General features: G+C 47.3%; 1 protein-coding gene across 1 annotated transcript; it reads right to left on the bottom strand.

Moving 5' to 3' along the window:
* Positions 1 to 909: 909 nt before the first annotated feature.
* Positions 910 to 1,605, bottom strand: LOC120840887 (the record flags this gene model as incomplete). The annotated part of the gene is made up of 1 exon (XM_040211660.1): positions 910 to 1,605. A coding segment is annotated over one exon (696 nt), but the record flags the coding sequence as incomplete, so codon positions are not given.
* Positions 1,606 to 15,706: the final 14,101 nt, after the last annotated feature.

Below are 15,706 nucleotides of genomic sequence, written 5' to 3'. Positions count from 1 at the left end.
ATCCTCTGCACGAGTCAAAGAGCAGAGATTTTCCCGAACATTACCTACGAAGATATCGTCCTCTAATAACTTAGTATTAAATTTCCACAATTCCCAACTGAATTTCTTGTTAGCGTCCGGGGAAGAGGACAACATAAAAGAAACGAGGCAGTGATCGCTAAAAGACACGTGATCCACTGCGTAATTTTGCTTATCGCGATAAGTTCGGGGGAAACGTAGGCCCTGTCTAAACGCGCGTGGCTCGCTCCTTGGAAGTGTGTAAACTGTAGGCTCCTTGCACTTAATGAAAAGTGAGCAACGTCTTCCAGTTCACACCGCTGTATCATATCGCACAAGTATTCAGAACTGACGTCTCTATATCGTGCTCCATTCGATCTATCCTCTGGGGCGCAAACGCAGTTAAAATCCCCCAACAAAATGACTAGGCGATCTGTTTGAATATACTTCGTAATATTTTCAAAAAAAAACCCGTCTTTCCTCAACCCGGTTAGGAGCATAAATACACACCACGCGAAAGGTGAAACTACAATAAGAAAAATCACAAAGTACCATCCTACCCGACTCACAACTGATAACTTGTTCAACCTTTCCAATACACTTTTTAAGGAACACCAAACATCCTCCGGACATCCCAACTGCGTGGCTAACACCCACATTGTACTGAGACCCGAAAATCCGCACCATGCTTTCCGTCCGGTCTTCACTTTCTATCTTTGATTCTTGTACTGCGACAATGTCAAGGTTTTTATCGGCAAACAAGCGGCTCAGCTGACATTGCCTGCGTCTGGAACATAGGCCCCGCACATTTATAGTGCCCACACGTAGGGGTCTTTCAAGCATAAGTTTTAGGTGGAAGCCCGGTGGAGAACATAGAACTTACAAGGTCAGTCAGTGGCGTGCCGAAAAGACTTACTGCTTCTGTTCCTTGTTACGCGTTAAAGGCACAGACTGGGTCTTGAAACGTCCTACCTTGCCACACCATTCGCGTTCTAGGCGCCTCAGCTGAGCCTCCCCACGGCCTGAAGGTGGGTCCTCCAGCGCCCGTTTCGCGCTCCCCGTCACTACGTCCATATCGTTGTTCTGATCGTCGTCCTTAGAAACTACGGCGTCTTCTCGTTGCGCGGGTCCCGCCGGGGTGCTAGAAGTCTCCGTGGCTTGATCGGGCACAACGTCTTGGCTCGCCTCGGTGTCCACCTTTTCTCGCGGTGCCCCGTGCGGAAGCTCCGGTGCCACAGGTCCTGGTATTGAGCTGGCCGCTGCCGCCTCGTTGCGTGGTTGCTGGGCCAGTGAAGTCGACGGTGCGGCTGCCATCTCAGCCTCGTCCTCGTCCATCACCAGCTCGGATGCTACCGTGTCGGTGTTGCTGCCGGTGACACGGGCGTACGTCTTGACGCAGTCCCTGGTTTCATGCCCGAAGGCCCGGCACTGCGAGCACCCAGGTGCTCTGCAGTCTCGACGTATATGGCCAGTGCGCCGGCAGCGCAGGCATATCGGTGCGCGTCCGGGGACGACGACCAGGACCGTGCCTCCGCCAATCCGAAGCTGGTGTGGGAGGCTCTCCAACGGTATGCCTTCGTTCAACGTCATCCGCATGGCCAGCGTTGTAGACTCGACGTCCACGAAGCCTTCAACCTTCCAGGTCTCTCGAGTGATATCCTTGACAGACCCGTACGGCTCGAAGGCCCGTCGCACCGAGTCCACCGGGACGTCAAAGGTCACCCAGTGGAGCTTTATACGCAGCTCCCTCCGGCTGGGGTCGACGACGTGGCACAGCTTGCCCTTTACCTGCAGACTTCCGGCCTCCAGCAGTTTCGCCTTCGCCTCCGGCGTGCGCAACTTGAGCAGCCAGACGTGACTCATCTGGTAGGCTCCCAGGCCTGCCACGTCCGACAGAATGCCTACCTGGTGTAACGGCTGCCTAAAGTCCTCAATCCGGTAGGGGCGTCCTTCAAGGTCAGCGTGAAGCACAACGCTGAGTTTCGCCGTCTCCCCGGTCGGCAGCGGAGGCAGTTGAAGCCTATAGTCCTTCGGCAAAAGGGTAACACCATTATCACCGCGGCCGGGCTCGGCCGCCCCCGATGACGGAGAGCGATTTATATCACGTCCGCTCGCTATCGCGTCCGGAAGTGGAATCCCCCCCTATGCCGTGGCACCGCTTAGGAAACTCGTTGTGTCCACTCTTTTTATACGAGAAAAGCGGAGTGCGTATAGCCATTTCCGTCCAAAGCGCGCTCCGGAGTGCGTATAGCTTTACTCTTTAGCCAGTGCAGTACAACTGGTAGTCTGGGTCATTCAAGGAAATATCATCGTCTCCTTCGGAAGTAAATTCGGAGCCTCGTTGACTTTGGACTTCAATCAAACTTTCTGTTGCCTCGGCTTCTGCCGCCACCGGAAGAGCGCAAACATCTTCATCTGTGCTAGAGTCCACAGGATCTATCAGGGAAACGTCATCGTCTTCGTTTGAAGTAACTTCGGAGCCTTGTTGACTTCTGACCTCAATCAAGCTTTCGGTTGCCTCACCTTCTGTCGTCACCGGAGGAGCGCAAACGTCTTCATCGGTGCTGGAGTCCACGGGATCTTCTTTGCAGTACCTTTCTAGTTCCCTCTGAACGTTTTGCGCGATTCTTCTTTTCTGGCGATCGGACAACTCCGACAGCGAACGCTTAACGCGCTCCATTCTCCACAATAACAAGTAACAAAATACCACGTACCTTGTTTTGTGTTATTTGCAGGGAGAACGGCGATTGAACGATAGGGCGATGGTGAAGATGGTGCGGATAGCGCTTTCAAAAGCCTCGGCCTTGCGCGGGAACACTAACGGCTGCGCAAACAAAAGAAAAGTGCTACTTCTGGCTATGGCTAGAGACGAAAGGCCTAGAGCCCGATAGAGTCCAGAATGGCCCCGCTTTCGATCATTTTATTAATGAACAAAATAAATAATTTTATTGTATATAGTACCAAATAACACGTATAATTTTTTTAATTATAAAATTGTTTTTAATCACTTTAGCACTTTAGTCGATAATAAAGTTTGGTTGTGTTGGTGAACATTGGTCGACGTCGATAAGTGACGCAAGCTACCGCTCGTTACTACTCGTTACAAAGGGTATTTATCTATCCATCCAGGCAACCTACTCAAAATGGCAGCCGTGTTTTCCCGTTCTTCCTAAGCGTTTTTCCAAGCGTTTTTCCGGTGACACCGATTGAGAGCAGACGAAGTGATCCGCGTACAAGGTTTTCATCATCAGAAGTTTAAAAACTCAGGTTTACGAGTGCTACACCTGTGCATACTCTTTGATAGGCGCTTCAGATGTGTGAGTTCATATCGCGGGTGACGATACTGTAGAACGGAAGCTCTGCGAGCGCTCTACACGGCCCTCGTACTTCCCATTTTGGACTGGAGTATTGCTCGGCGACCTGGTCCCCGCCCCAGCAGCACCTCTGGGAACGGCTCGAAAGTGTGCAGCGCCGTGCGACACGGATCATCTTTGGCAAAGCGGACGGCTCGTACGATGCACGCCTGGTGTGGGTGCCCTTGGTCGGCGATCCCCCACGAGAGGCGACGGGCCTCACGGATGCGCGCACTGTGCCGGATGCTCGATGGACCGCTTTTCGGGATCTCGTTGTACTCCGCAGTGCGGACAAGAACTGGGCAGCCTGAGCGGACAAGAACTGGCCAGCCTGAGCCTCTCCGTGGGAGGGCCACCCGCCACTGCTAGCTCTTCTCTCGCCAACTGGCTTTGAGCTCGTGACGACCAGTGACTTGCACCATTATTTTTCTTGTTGCTGTGTGTGCTTGTTTTGTTTTACCCTACTGAGTCCCCTTTCTCCTGTCTCCTGCACTGTAGGGGGCGGCCTGCTAGTAGGCGTATATGCATAAGGGTTATCACCTTCTTGTCTAGCGTTGCACGTCGTCGCATACACGTCAAATCCGTGTGCAAATAAATTACAATCGCAGTTACAATTACATAAACAAAAACAATGGTGACAAATATTCCTGCACAACTATGCACTGCATTGACCCTTAAATAAGGTGCAGCGAAGGCTACAGCCACTAGACCGCAGCTTTGCAGCGTGAGACGGCCCTTTGGACATGAGTGAGCGAAAGGGCACGTGGTGCATGCATCCTGCTTTGTGGGCGCTTGCTCACTGGGGCCATTCGAAAGCTTTTGAGCTTGCTCGTGCTGCATGCAGGTGTAGCTCTACCAAAACTGAAGTGGCAATTGGGGAGACTGTGCATTCCGTTTACTATTTCTGACTACTGGGAGGCCATGCTCCGTCCATTTTAATTAAATATTCATTAGTTAATTCAGAAATTACTTCAGTAAAACCAAACTGCTACATCCATTCAATGGAGCCTTTTACACACAAAAGTACAATAGTTCCCAGACCATAGTCTGCAGACTATACATGCCTAAAAGTTAATATTTCACTCTGCAGACTATCTGCAGGTGCAGAGGATACAATACATTTTGTGTCTTTCGTTCTAGATATTTTACAATACAATATTTATAATATGTTTTGCTTTGCTTAAGTGAGAAACAGGTCATACTGTCAGTGTGTCGTCCAGGCCTTTGATGTCTTGGGGTTGACAGGCTGTTAGCTTAAGTGCCTCCAGGCAATCTTTGTTTGTCAAGCTTAATCCTCATGAGCTCTGTGATTCACCACGACAAGCGGGCTCAAAAGGACCTCTCCCCATAATGTGGACCGTCTAAGGAAACAGATATTCAGTTTGAATTTGCCCCTGTGGACTATACACCGAGTGGGGACTGTATAAGAAAAACACTTTTTTCGAGCCAAAATTAACCCTTGTGGGCTTCACGCCGGGTGCGGACGAAGAAATATTGTAGCGGTTTATTTCCTTAGGGCATTGAGACATTACAGAGTGGAGTGGACAGAAATATCTAATTGCAAACAAACACATTAAAAACTAAATCAAAATATTGTTAACAAGACCCCGAATTCATTATCACACTGCATCTTTAAATTCGGTGCAATCAGCTATGCCAGCGATAAGTAGGGGGGATGATTCTTGCCTAGTGATAACATAGGCGGGAATGACTGACAATAGGTGGAGGTGTGACAAAGGGGGATGTCATTGTGGTGGTGGATCTTATGAAATAAATACAGGCGAGATATGTTTCTGCAGACAGAAAGGCGTGTTGTCCTCTCAAGTTGCGGGATGTTTTTGTAACATTTTATAAGTTATCACAGATGCATCTCCTTAATGTTACCTTTGAAACATAGGCTCTTTGTTTCTGGATTATATTGCCCTAACATTTCTGCAGCAACATTTCAGTAACATACGTAAAAGTAGTGTAACGTTGCATCTCACTTGTGTAACATTGTGTTGATGTTTCGAAATAATGTTTTTGCAATATGGTTTTAGTAATATCGTCGTTACATTGTTACACGTTGCATAACGTTGCACAACATTAGCCACGTTGCAGTAACGTTCCTGCAACATCTCGTGCTACTAGGGAGTACAGAGGAAGCAAGCTCCTCTCCAGCCCTTGCTCTGCTGAGTGGGAAGAGGTGGGAGGAGCCTCCGTTCAATTCTTAACCCCTCGCTAACTATAGGAAGTGTTCTTCAATTCCTGTCAGGTGTCGAGAAATTTTTCATTGAGAACTTAAGAGGCCTGCAGTCTAGTCATGAGCTGCAATAGCAGCTACATTCATTTTGTCTTACATAAGCATTAAACTTGGTCTTTATGCTTTTTATATGTAGCATTGTTATATGTCTGACAATATGCAATCTAGAGATTATGTGCTTCATAGTGTCCTTAAAACATGTGATATATTTCTTCAGAATGACCCAGTGTTTATATGGTGCATCTCTAGTCAGAAATAATTTTTGTATTTTTCGAGAACTTGCTATTGCAAAGCTCAAATAAGAATGTTTGGAGCAACATCTGTGATAATTCTTTCGGAGTGGTCCAATGTTTATATGGCGGTATGCTAGTCAGAGAATATATATATTGTTTTTCCTTTCGAGATTTAACTATTGTGCTCAAATAAGAAAGAGTGTTCAACAAGATATCTTTGATATATACTTCAGATTTCCCAATTGTTTACAAAGTTCCAGTCAATGCTCAGTTTTACTTCCATGAATGAAATATTACATTTCCTTTTTGTCACACTTTTATTCATGAAGTCACTGGTGGTGGTGGTGGTGGTATAACTTTATTTTTCAAAAGGTTAGGAGACTGACGAGTCCCGGTCGGGGCCCTTAGTCCAGGACTCCGTTGGTTTTTCTTTAAGAAATAAAGCAATTTTCAAAACAAACTACCTGTGCGCTGTCTTAAGATAACACAATCACCTAACTTTGATGAAGTGTCATAAAAGAGATAATGAAATGGAGCAGAAGGCAGGACGCTTTGAAGCATTTATAATATGAAACAACGTCCACGGCAACAATATCCCTGGTTCAATCAGCAACTAAGAAAGCAACCTCTGCTAAAGCAAGCATTTCTTTCTAGAGGTAAGCTAAATTAATTCTCAGTTCTTTGCAGGGGCAATCCAAATGACCTGTTGGTACGGCAACTAAACCTGCGAACCTTTTTTGTCGGTGTCGACTGCGTCTCGTGCCTTCTGCTCATAAAAACAAAAAAAGGCTGTATCGACATCACCGCGATGCACTCGACACGTATCCGGAGGCAGCACGCTGGCTGTGCGACGAACTTCACAAGGTGTAGGAGCTGAAGAGAGTATGTAGCTTGTGGACGGCCATGACTGTGGAGCAGGAAGCAAAGTGTGCACTTTACGGCTTCCACGGGGAGGGCTTCACTGAGGGCAAGAATGTGACAAGGTCCTTGGTGGTCAGGACCTCAGTCGTGGTGGGGAGAGGTTCCCTGTCGCTGGCGGCGTCCATGCTGTGCACCACTGCGGCGAGGGCGCTGAGGGGCTTCCCGACGGTGTCCCTGGTGGTCGGGACTACCGTCGCGGCGGCGGACTTCTGGCGCGTGGCGCTCCGCACGGGCACGTCTGCGGCGGGTTCCGAACCGGGCGACAAGGCGCTGCCTCAGAGCCTTCCCCCTGTCCGAGAGGCCGACCGGAAGGCCGACCGGAGCGCCGGCAGAAGCCAGCCTCTCGGGAGCCGACGCTGACCTCTCCGAGCTCGGATCAGAACCGTCTGAGCTCTGCTCAGACCCCAACTTTGACTCTTCAGGGTCGGAGTCTGACACCGGTTCTGGCTCGCTCGATGCAAGGCAGATGTTGTGGAGCACTTCACATGCCGAAATAATGGCGGTGGCTGTTGAAGGGCGGTAATACACAGCCCGGTGCTTTTGCAGACACCGGAATCAGTTTTTCAACAGCCCGATGCAGCGCTCCACAACAGATCTGATCGAGGAATGCGCCTTATTAAACCGGCCGCAAGCGGTGGAGGTCGCGTGGTTCCCGGGAACAGGGGTGATCAGCCAAGGCTCCAAGGGGTAGCCGCTGTCACCTGCACATGTAGAGGATGGAACATATTATATTCTTTACTTATTAAAATGAAAGGCAAGAAAACAGCTGCGTGCAACTATGTCAATTATAATGTAACTTAAGTGTGACTTAAAAGTGTGTTAATATTTCTGCACTACAGTATCAGTTCACATTATAATTAATTAGCACCAGCTTGCCTGCAAACTCCTGTTATTTCATGTAACTATGTGTTTTCCTGGTGGGTTGTATGGGATGTGTGCACGATTCCTTAGGGGCGCTGTGTTGTATGCAAGTGCATTATTAGGCCCTTGCATCCGACAGATAAAAGCTCTGTTGCTTTTGGGAGTGTGGCCGTGACCTTAGGCACGGGCAGAGCAGAACACGCTGGCCTTGTCTTTGGCAAGCAAGGGGATAAGGCGCCAGTTCGACGAACCTCTTTCCTAATCCTCGGTGGAGTTTGAGATGGGGAAAAGAGAGGGTGTGGTTAGATTGGAAAGAAGTCAGGTCCTGTTGGGACACGGAGGGTCTAATAGGAGGAGCTATATAGGCAGACCGAAGAAGAAGGGTCAGGGAAAAGAATCCAGTGTGTGGGACAGAGACGACCCGAGGACAGATTTGGCGAGCCCCAAGGGGCCAAGGAGGAATTGATCCCATTTTGTACAAACTGACGACCCTCAAAGCGACCAGGCGAGCCCCCAGGGATCAGTGAAAGAGCTCCAACTTCATGCAAAAACCAACCAGCAAGAGGGTACAGGCAGACAGTAACAGTGAGTGGGCCGAAACGGACAGCGACTCGCGCTGCGGTCGCATGCCTTGCGCAGTCTATCACTGTCGTGAGATTGGTGTAGTGTTGCTTTCTGGTGTAGTGTTGCTTTCGTAGCCTGCAGAGTGTGAGAGTTATGTGGACATCAACAGAGATTAATGGCCAAACTTTGGGTGTTGTCTCACTTCAAGGAGTTCCAGCAACTGTGTCTGTGAGCCAAACAACAAGCACAGTACGTGTGGTACTGTGACTTTCAAGCAGTGGGAGTCATTGTGTGCGTAAGGAATGAATTTAGTATGCTCACTAAGCAGGAACCGGCCGTCGCGTGGCGGCTGCCCTTGCTCGAGTTGGTTTCGGAGCCAGGAAAATTGCCACGCGAAGGAGTCGTGCACCGACCCGGGATACCGTGGGTCGATGCACATTATCCGGCAGTCGGCGTCACACACCTGAAAGTGAGAGAGATATTGACATGTAATTACCTGAATTTACAAGTAGTAGATTGTTCTTGTGGTTCACAAAGCAGTCGCAATTTCAGAACCTTTTAAGTTATTTTGTCTGACACATGCATTTCAACACACCTTCCTGGATGCAAGGTAGTAAAACTAACTACCTTGAAACAAAAATACTTTTTTTTTACGGAAGCTTGCAAGTTTTAACAGACAAGTACTATTTTTGGGAGAAGCGTCTCACGGCTCACATGCTACGTAGAGCACAGGCTCGTGCAGTCGTGAGACCCCACAGCCCGCAGTCATAAAACGTCATACTTAAACCGTATCGGCAATACGTATTTTTTATAGAGATTTGGGGCGCGTTTTGACAACGTAACATGAGTGTACTTACCACCATCACGTTAAGGGCGTAGAAGTACTTGCGGCACCACTACGCCGCCTTCTTGACGGTGGGTCGTTCTTGGACGGGCCGACGATGGAGACCATATGGTCCCGTCCACGCAACCGATGACGCCGGGTATCCTGCCGAGCAACCTGAAGCCCTTCTCCGCGTCGAACCTCTCGCTCGGCGTCTCGGGGAAGTGGATCCAGCCACGCTGGACCCCGAGACGACGCACGATAGCGACGGACACGGCGCGGACCGCAACGCTGACTGTCTTTTGGTCGCGCGCTACGTGTTCGTCGCTCACCACCATGCCTTGGAAGCTCCCCGTGCCGTAGAAGCGCAGTGCACACAACACTTGAAGCTCCGCAGTCCTGACCGTCCACGAGGTAGGCACTGTCCCCACCTCCGGTTCCTCGCGAAGTTCGTCGCACAACCACCGCACCACGATCTTGGGCAGGCGGTATTGCTTCCGAAAGATCTCCTCCGGGAGCTCGAATGCATCGCGGTGTTCCCGATACAGCCTTTCTGGCGAAAAAAAAAAGCTCTATTAACGAAAAAGTCGAATTGACGAGACGGCGACGCCTCGCCTCCGAAAACATGCTTCCAATGACACCTAGTTCCGAGCAAGTACCTTTTGAAACGTACTCGGTACAAAACGAAACGTCATTTTGTTGTCACGTCCGGTAGCCGACTCCGCCCATTTTTGCCGACTGCGCCCACATTTTTCTAGGGAAATTACGTCACTTTTGCTTCCAGCCAATCAGACGTTATGACGTCACTTCCGTGTACTAAAAAAAGGAACATGTGCAATGTCGAACCTAGCTATCTTGTGAGCAGATAAGACTGGAATTTTGCGTCGTGACCGCCACTGGGACTCCCAAACTCAGCAAGAACCTTAAGGCGCAGACAAAAAAACCGGACTTGTCTCCACATTTCCGAGCGCACAATCTTGCAAATCCTTTGGCATTGCGTTTTTATGGCTGCGCATATCCGAAAAGCGAGCTGATGTCTTGAGGTACAACATCATGTCTGATGGCAAAGGTGTAAAATCTTGCTTTGCAGGTGGAGATGGCAATCATATTAATGTAGAAGGAAGCAGGGTCCAGAGGGAAACACGGAAAAGGGCCCATTGCAGAAGAAAAACTGTACAAGGATCATGTGACGGGCTAGTTGGTTATACATTACGAATTTAAAAGTAGCGCTAAAGACGAGGACAAGTAGAAGACACAGACACGGACAGGCGCTGACTCGCAACTGATATTTAGTGAAGAATTAAAGGAAGATAAAGCAAAAGTGCAAGGACATATACGAAATGAAAAAGAAGACTAACCAAAACGAAAGAAAGCAACAATTATTTTTTACTTCAAAATTAAGAAATAAGAAAAAATATGGTAAAAATTAAAAACAAAATTTTACACAAAACATTTCAATGAAAACCTACTCTAATTAAATGAGAGAAAGAAAAAAGAAAGAGGAAGAAGAGGACTCTGAAAATTAAGCTAGTTAAACGAAGTTCTCACACAAAAATGTTGTAAGTAGTGCAATTTCTTCGCCGATAAGGCTACCGACGGTGCACTGATGCATGTATCTTCTTTAGCTGCTATGACTTGCGCCTCATAAATTTCTTTTGTTCGTTGATCACTGAACTTTTTTAGAATTTTTGTTTGATGGAATAGAGGAGTACACTTGCAATCTCGTACGTGTAGAGCAAGATGTCCCGCCGGTGAAGACTTAAGAGACAGTGCATGACCTCGCAATCTCATGTTCACACACCGGCCAGTTTGACCCACGTACACCTTCCCACACGAGAATAAAATCTCGTATACTACGCCTCTAAGGCAGTTCACAAACTTATTAACATGCTTGACATCGCATTTGTCCTGTTTGTCGTGTTGGGAATTGATTTTCGGGCACAGCCTTTTCAACTTGTCAGGTGCAGAAAGCAGCGCCCTGACATCAATCCTGTTGGCTACCTTTTTCAAGTTATGTGATATGGAATGGATGTACGGCACTATGGATGTCGGCTCCTCTTCTCTTTGCTTCGGTCTTGTATTTTTTCATGCATTAATATAATTTCTGCCACATCCGTGAAGATGGACTCGGGGTATCCCGAACTTTGCAGTCGCTGGATTTGGTTGGTGAAGCTCTCTCCGGCTGAATGGTGACAAGACTTGTTTAACGCCGCTCTTAAGCAATTGGTCACGATTCCTCTTTTGGTTAGTTTGGAATGAGCTGAGTCGCATCGGAGTAGCTTTTTCTTTGATCTTGGTAAATACATCCAGCACAAATGGTTGTCCTGGAAGGTCATTTGCAAGTCTAAAAATTGAAGGACGCTATTTGTGGGAAGTTCATGTGTAAATTTGAGTCCTTGAGAATGTTTCACAAAGGTGGCGTGAATGTCGTGATGTGCTTTGGTGTTCACGACATTCACGACACCACAAGTAAAGAGACTGTCGTCTGTCTTTACTTATTCTTATTTGTGTAATCAAATTAGAAATGATTGTCAATTTAGCGTTGAGGCATTCAATTCAAGGAGGAGACAAACCGAGTGGAGATACGAGAGTTTAGGGTCGCAGTGTTCAACTTGAAGAACCGTTATTTGAAAGGAGATTCAGAATTATAGGCTCGCCCTACGCACAGAAAGGTCAATCAAGCGATTCAACCTTTTTTCTGGGCTCCACACCTGTGGCTTGGTGTCGCAAGGCTAGCGAGTACATGCCAAGATACTAAAAAGGATCATGGACACACAGAGATTTCATGTAAATTGGGGAAGTGTTTCTGCAAAGACTCATATCATGACCTTCGTTGCACGTAACCATAACTTTTTATCCGGTTTTGATGGTATTCATTTCTTTGATACTTGTGTGTAGAATAATCAGGCATTTCTTCTGTATTTTATACTGACTGTGGAATAAAAATGAGCGCAAAAGAACAAGCATTGCATATTTCTTGTTCATGTGTCACTCGTGTTGCTTTGCTAGGTTTATGCTGCTTTGCTGCTGATCTCGCTTTTTAATGCTGGCTAGTGTGCGTTTTAGCGCACATTAACCAGCATTGAAACGCGAAAACTAGCTGAAAAGTAGCAGAAGCCTAGAAAAGCAACACGAAAACCCGGCAAGAAAAAAAAATGAAAATCTAGTTTCAGTTTCTAGGTTAGGTGGCGCAAGCTACCAGCCATCTACCAAGCACAATGGCGCTGCCCAGCGGTTACGGTACTGGCTTCGCTGCACCGCCATGTTGATTTTCGTACAGCCTTCAGGGGTGTTGCTTCAGGCATAGAGTAATATAGTAAACGTAAAGAGAGGACACAGGAGCCGATTCGCGGCCCAGATAGTGCGTTTAATACCCTCCGCTACGTGGCGCTTTTCTGCAATATGGTCAAAATTGATTAAAACTCTTTCTGTGAAAAGTATTAATTTTTCAAATGGCATTGCTTTAAAATTGTTTAAAGTACTTCAAAACGACCACATAGTTTAAATCAAATACGTCACAAAAACCACGTGATGAATGGACCTGCCATGGCCTGCCTGCCTGCGCGCCGTCGCCTCTGCATCATTCTGCATGGCCTCTGCTCGTCCCTGCGTCGTTCGCTTGTGCCGTGCGTGCCGTCCATCTGTGCTTTCCGCTGCATCATGTTCGGTCGACTTCGCATCAATCAAGGTGACGCATGACCGCCCGCGTGCTCGCATGCTCGGCGTGAATTTGTGGAGCCGATCGGTTCCAGCTTCTCGCGCTGTTGTTTCTGTCGGGCTGTCTGGCTGCACTTGAACGTGTGTGCATATTGATTTTCGATGAGATTGTTTAAAAAAAATGAATTTAACTTACGACCCTGCACACGACATTCTCCATGGGTTTACAGATGACGGTGTTGAACGAACCTCTAACATTGCAGGTAGAGCCTTGGTTGTTATGCTGTCTGAAATTTCCAGGAGGTGCGTTTAGCCCCTTGCATACACTGTTGTGCACACTCCAACAACGTCTTCTGTTTCACGCACTCTCCTCATTTCTCTCATTCGGGAGCTTAAGACTGTTGGCTTCGCAGTAAAGGCTGCGGTCTGTGGTTAGGGGGCTTCAAACGTAAGCTTAGTGTGTGTGTTGATAAGCCATTTTCTGAAGTTGACAACGAACACGTTTACTTTGTCTTTGATGTTCCTCACCTTCCCAAAACAACCAAGAGCTATCTCCAAGCCCACAAACCTTGCATTGCAAATGAGGTCATTGAGTGGTCTTCTATTGATAATAATAATAATAATGTTTTATTTGCTCAGGAGAGCCGCGGCACCGCAGAAAGGCAAGCCCGTACCAAGGAGGCCCGCGGTGCCGTGTCTAGTGATGGTGATTATGATATGGTGTGTCAGGCCTAGCAGCAATCTTCGCGGTGATGGTCTTCGCGGTGCTGTCATGGGCTGCTTACTTCTGGCAGGCAGGTCTCAAGCGCCTGGAGAGGGCCTCTTCGCGTGCCATACTTGCATACGAGCCGGCCGAATTACCGGCGGCGCAGGGAGTCCAGCACACCCGCAGGTGTTGGCGCCGGTGTTGGCCAGGCGGCGGTCTTTACGAAAGCGGGCCTTGGGGTCTCCCAGCTTGCGGTCCAGCTTGTAACTGGGTAGCGTGTGAACCCCCTGTCGATCGAAGACATGGTCTGTGGCACTGGTTCGGCTGGCTCTCTGACGATCGTTGAACTTTGTTGTTTTTGAACTATTGTTGAACTTTACTGTTCTATCCATGAGATGACCTTGCAACTGTCTCCGAAACTTACTGAGAGACACATTTTTTCAAGAAACTTTCTGTAACATGGAAGAAAATTGTGCCCCACAGGTACTGAGTGCCTCCCTCTTTCTCGCAATCATATCCCTTGATTATGCAAAGGAACTTCCTGAGGCAGCCATGGCTACAGCCTATTTCTCTGATAGGATGTGCATACTTTTTGATTGTCTAGATAGCTAAAAAATTCAAGAAGACAGGGCAGAAGTTGCGTCATGCCATTCTGAATGGAGAATCTGAAATACTTGATTTTCTTCACCAGTAACTCGGATGGATTTCAGCATGGCAGTTTTAAAGTAGGAGGCAGCCATAAGCCATCATTGGGTGGCAAGTTACTCTAAAAAGTGTCCTCATGCTCTGGGATGAGCTTTCAAGCAGCCATGACTTTAAGTTCTTACCTACACGACGCCTGCAGCAAGACACACTTGAGAACGTTTTTGGAGCTATATACGACAAATGCTGGGCTGCAACACAAACCCAAATGTGCATCAGTTCACCTCAGGACTAAAACACCTCTCGATAAAGAAACTGTTCAAACTGTCGGACAATGAAAACGTAGAGGATGACAAGGCTGACCTCCTAAAGGAGTTGCAAATATCTTCGCACCATGAAAGTTTAATTTCAGACATTGTAGAACGTCTTCCAACTGATAACTTCCCGCCACTAGAGGGTATTTATGAGCTGGCATCAGACATCAGGTCTAACATAATTCATGACTCGTCCACTTTTTTATTACGTTTGGGGCAATTTGATCAAGCTTTTGCTTGAACAGACAACTTACAGCTGTGGCTCTTCTCAGCTGCTATCGGATGAGTCTAATAACTTGACCAAGCCTCACCAGTACTGTCTTGTTCCTAAAGCATACCACGTGCCTGGAAAATTATTCGAGAACTTAGTAGCGCCATCACAGGCTGCTTCTCATTTCATTCAGCAACTCGAAAATTACTTTCTTCCCATAATAGAGAGTGTGACACATGTTCAAGGAGTGTGTGCCGCCTTGTATCTTTGAGGTCTGGGTGGTTTTAGCCTTTGCCCAGAGGAGTACCACAAAGGGTTTTTAAAATTGTTTTGCAGAATACGCTTGTGTTGACATGTTTGATTTCTTAACCGGAATTTTGACAAAGTTCGGTTGCACTCTTCAGTGGCTAGTAAGCAACGAGACAGGTTTAACCGTTAATAGTGTATTACCAGAGGCGGTTGCCAAACCAAAAACAAAAAGTGCTTATTAAGTGGGCGGTGCAGCTTGCTCTCCAAATATTTGTTTCCCCTTTTTCTAGCAAATGTGTATCACGGCTCCCTAACAAAAATATTTGTCCACTTTCTACAAAATTTCGATAGAAAATAGGGGCTAAAAATATCTGAAAGAAAATGTATCCACTTTTGTATCCAGTGTCCATAGGTTTTTAGCCGCTTTCTTTTGCAGCCATATTTCTTTTCCGAACAATTTCGGGGAATGTTTAGGGACGTTGAATCTTGTCACGAATAGAGTTCTCATTGTTTGGTAATGGCTCGCCCGCAGTGAGTTTGAGGCTATGCAAATTGGTGTTTTTTTATATTTGCCGGAAATCGGGAATTCGTACTATCCGGCGTGTGCTTCGCACTGTTATTACACTCTTATGACTGGCAATGATAGCGATGTCTTATTTATTTTTGCACTTACTTCCCGTACCCGAGTCGGCGTGAAAGTGAATGTATCATACAGCATGTTCTCCGTGGAAAGGTTTAATTAACTTGGTTCCGCTAAGAATCTATTACGAAGTGTACGATATGCTGAAGTCCTTCATATTCATTTATTTTTGTGAGTATCCATCTCTTTCGTATAAAACATGCAGAGCTTCTGAAGCAAATCATGTATACATGAATGTGGTCCAATAAAGTGTGTTCGAATCACTTACTGTTGTTGACCCCAAAATGATCCAC

The sequence above is a fragment of the Ixodes scapularis genome, unplaced genomic scaffold (assembly GCF_016920785.2).
Source record: "Ixodes scapularis isolate PalLabHiFi unplaced genomic scaffold, ASM1692078v2 PGA_scaffold6__148_contigs__length_123643588, whole genome shotgun sequence".
NCBI classification, from domain to species: Eukaryota; Metazoa; Arthropoda; class Arachnida; order Ixodida; family Ixodidae; genus Ixodes; species Ixodes scapularis.
The sequence above is the reverse complement of the archived record's forward strand: the minus strand, read 5'-3'. Positions and strand labels throughout refer to the sequence as shown.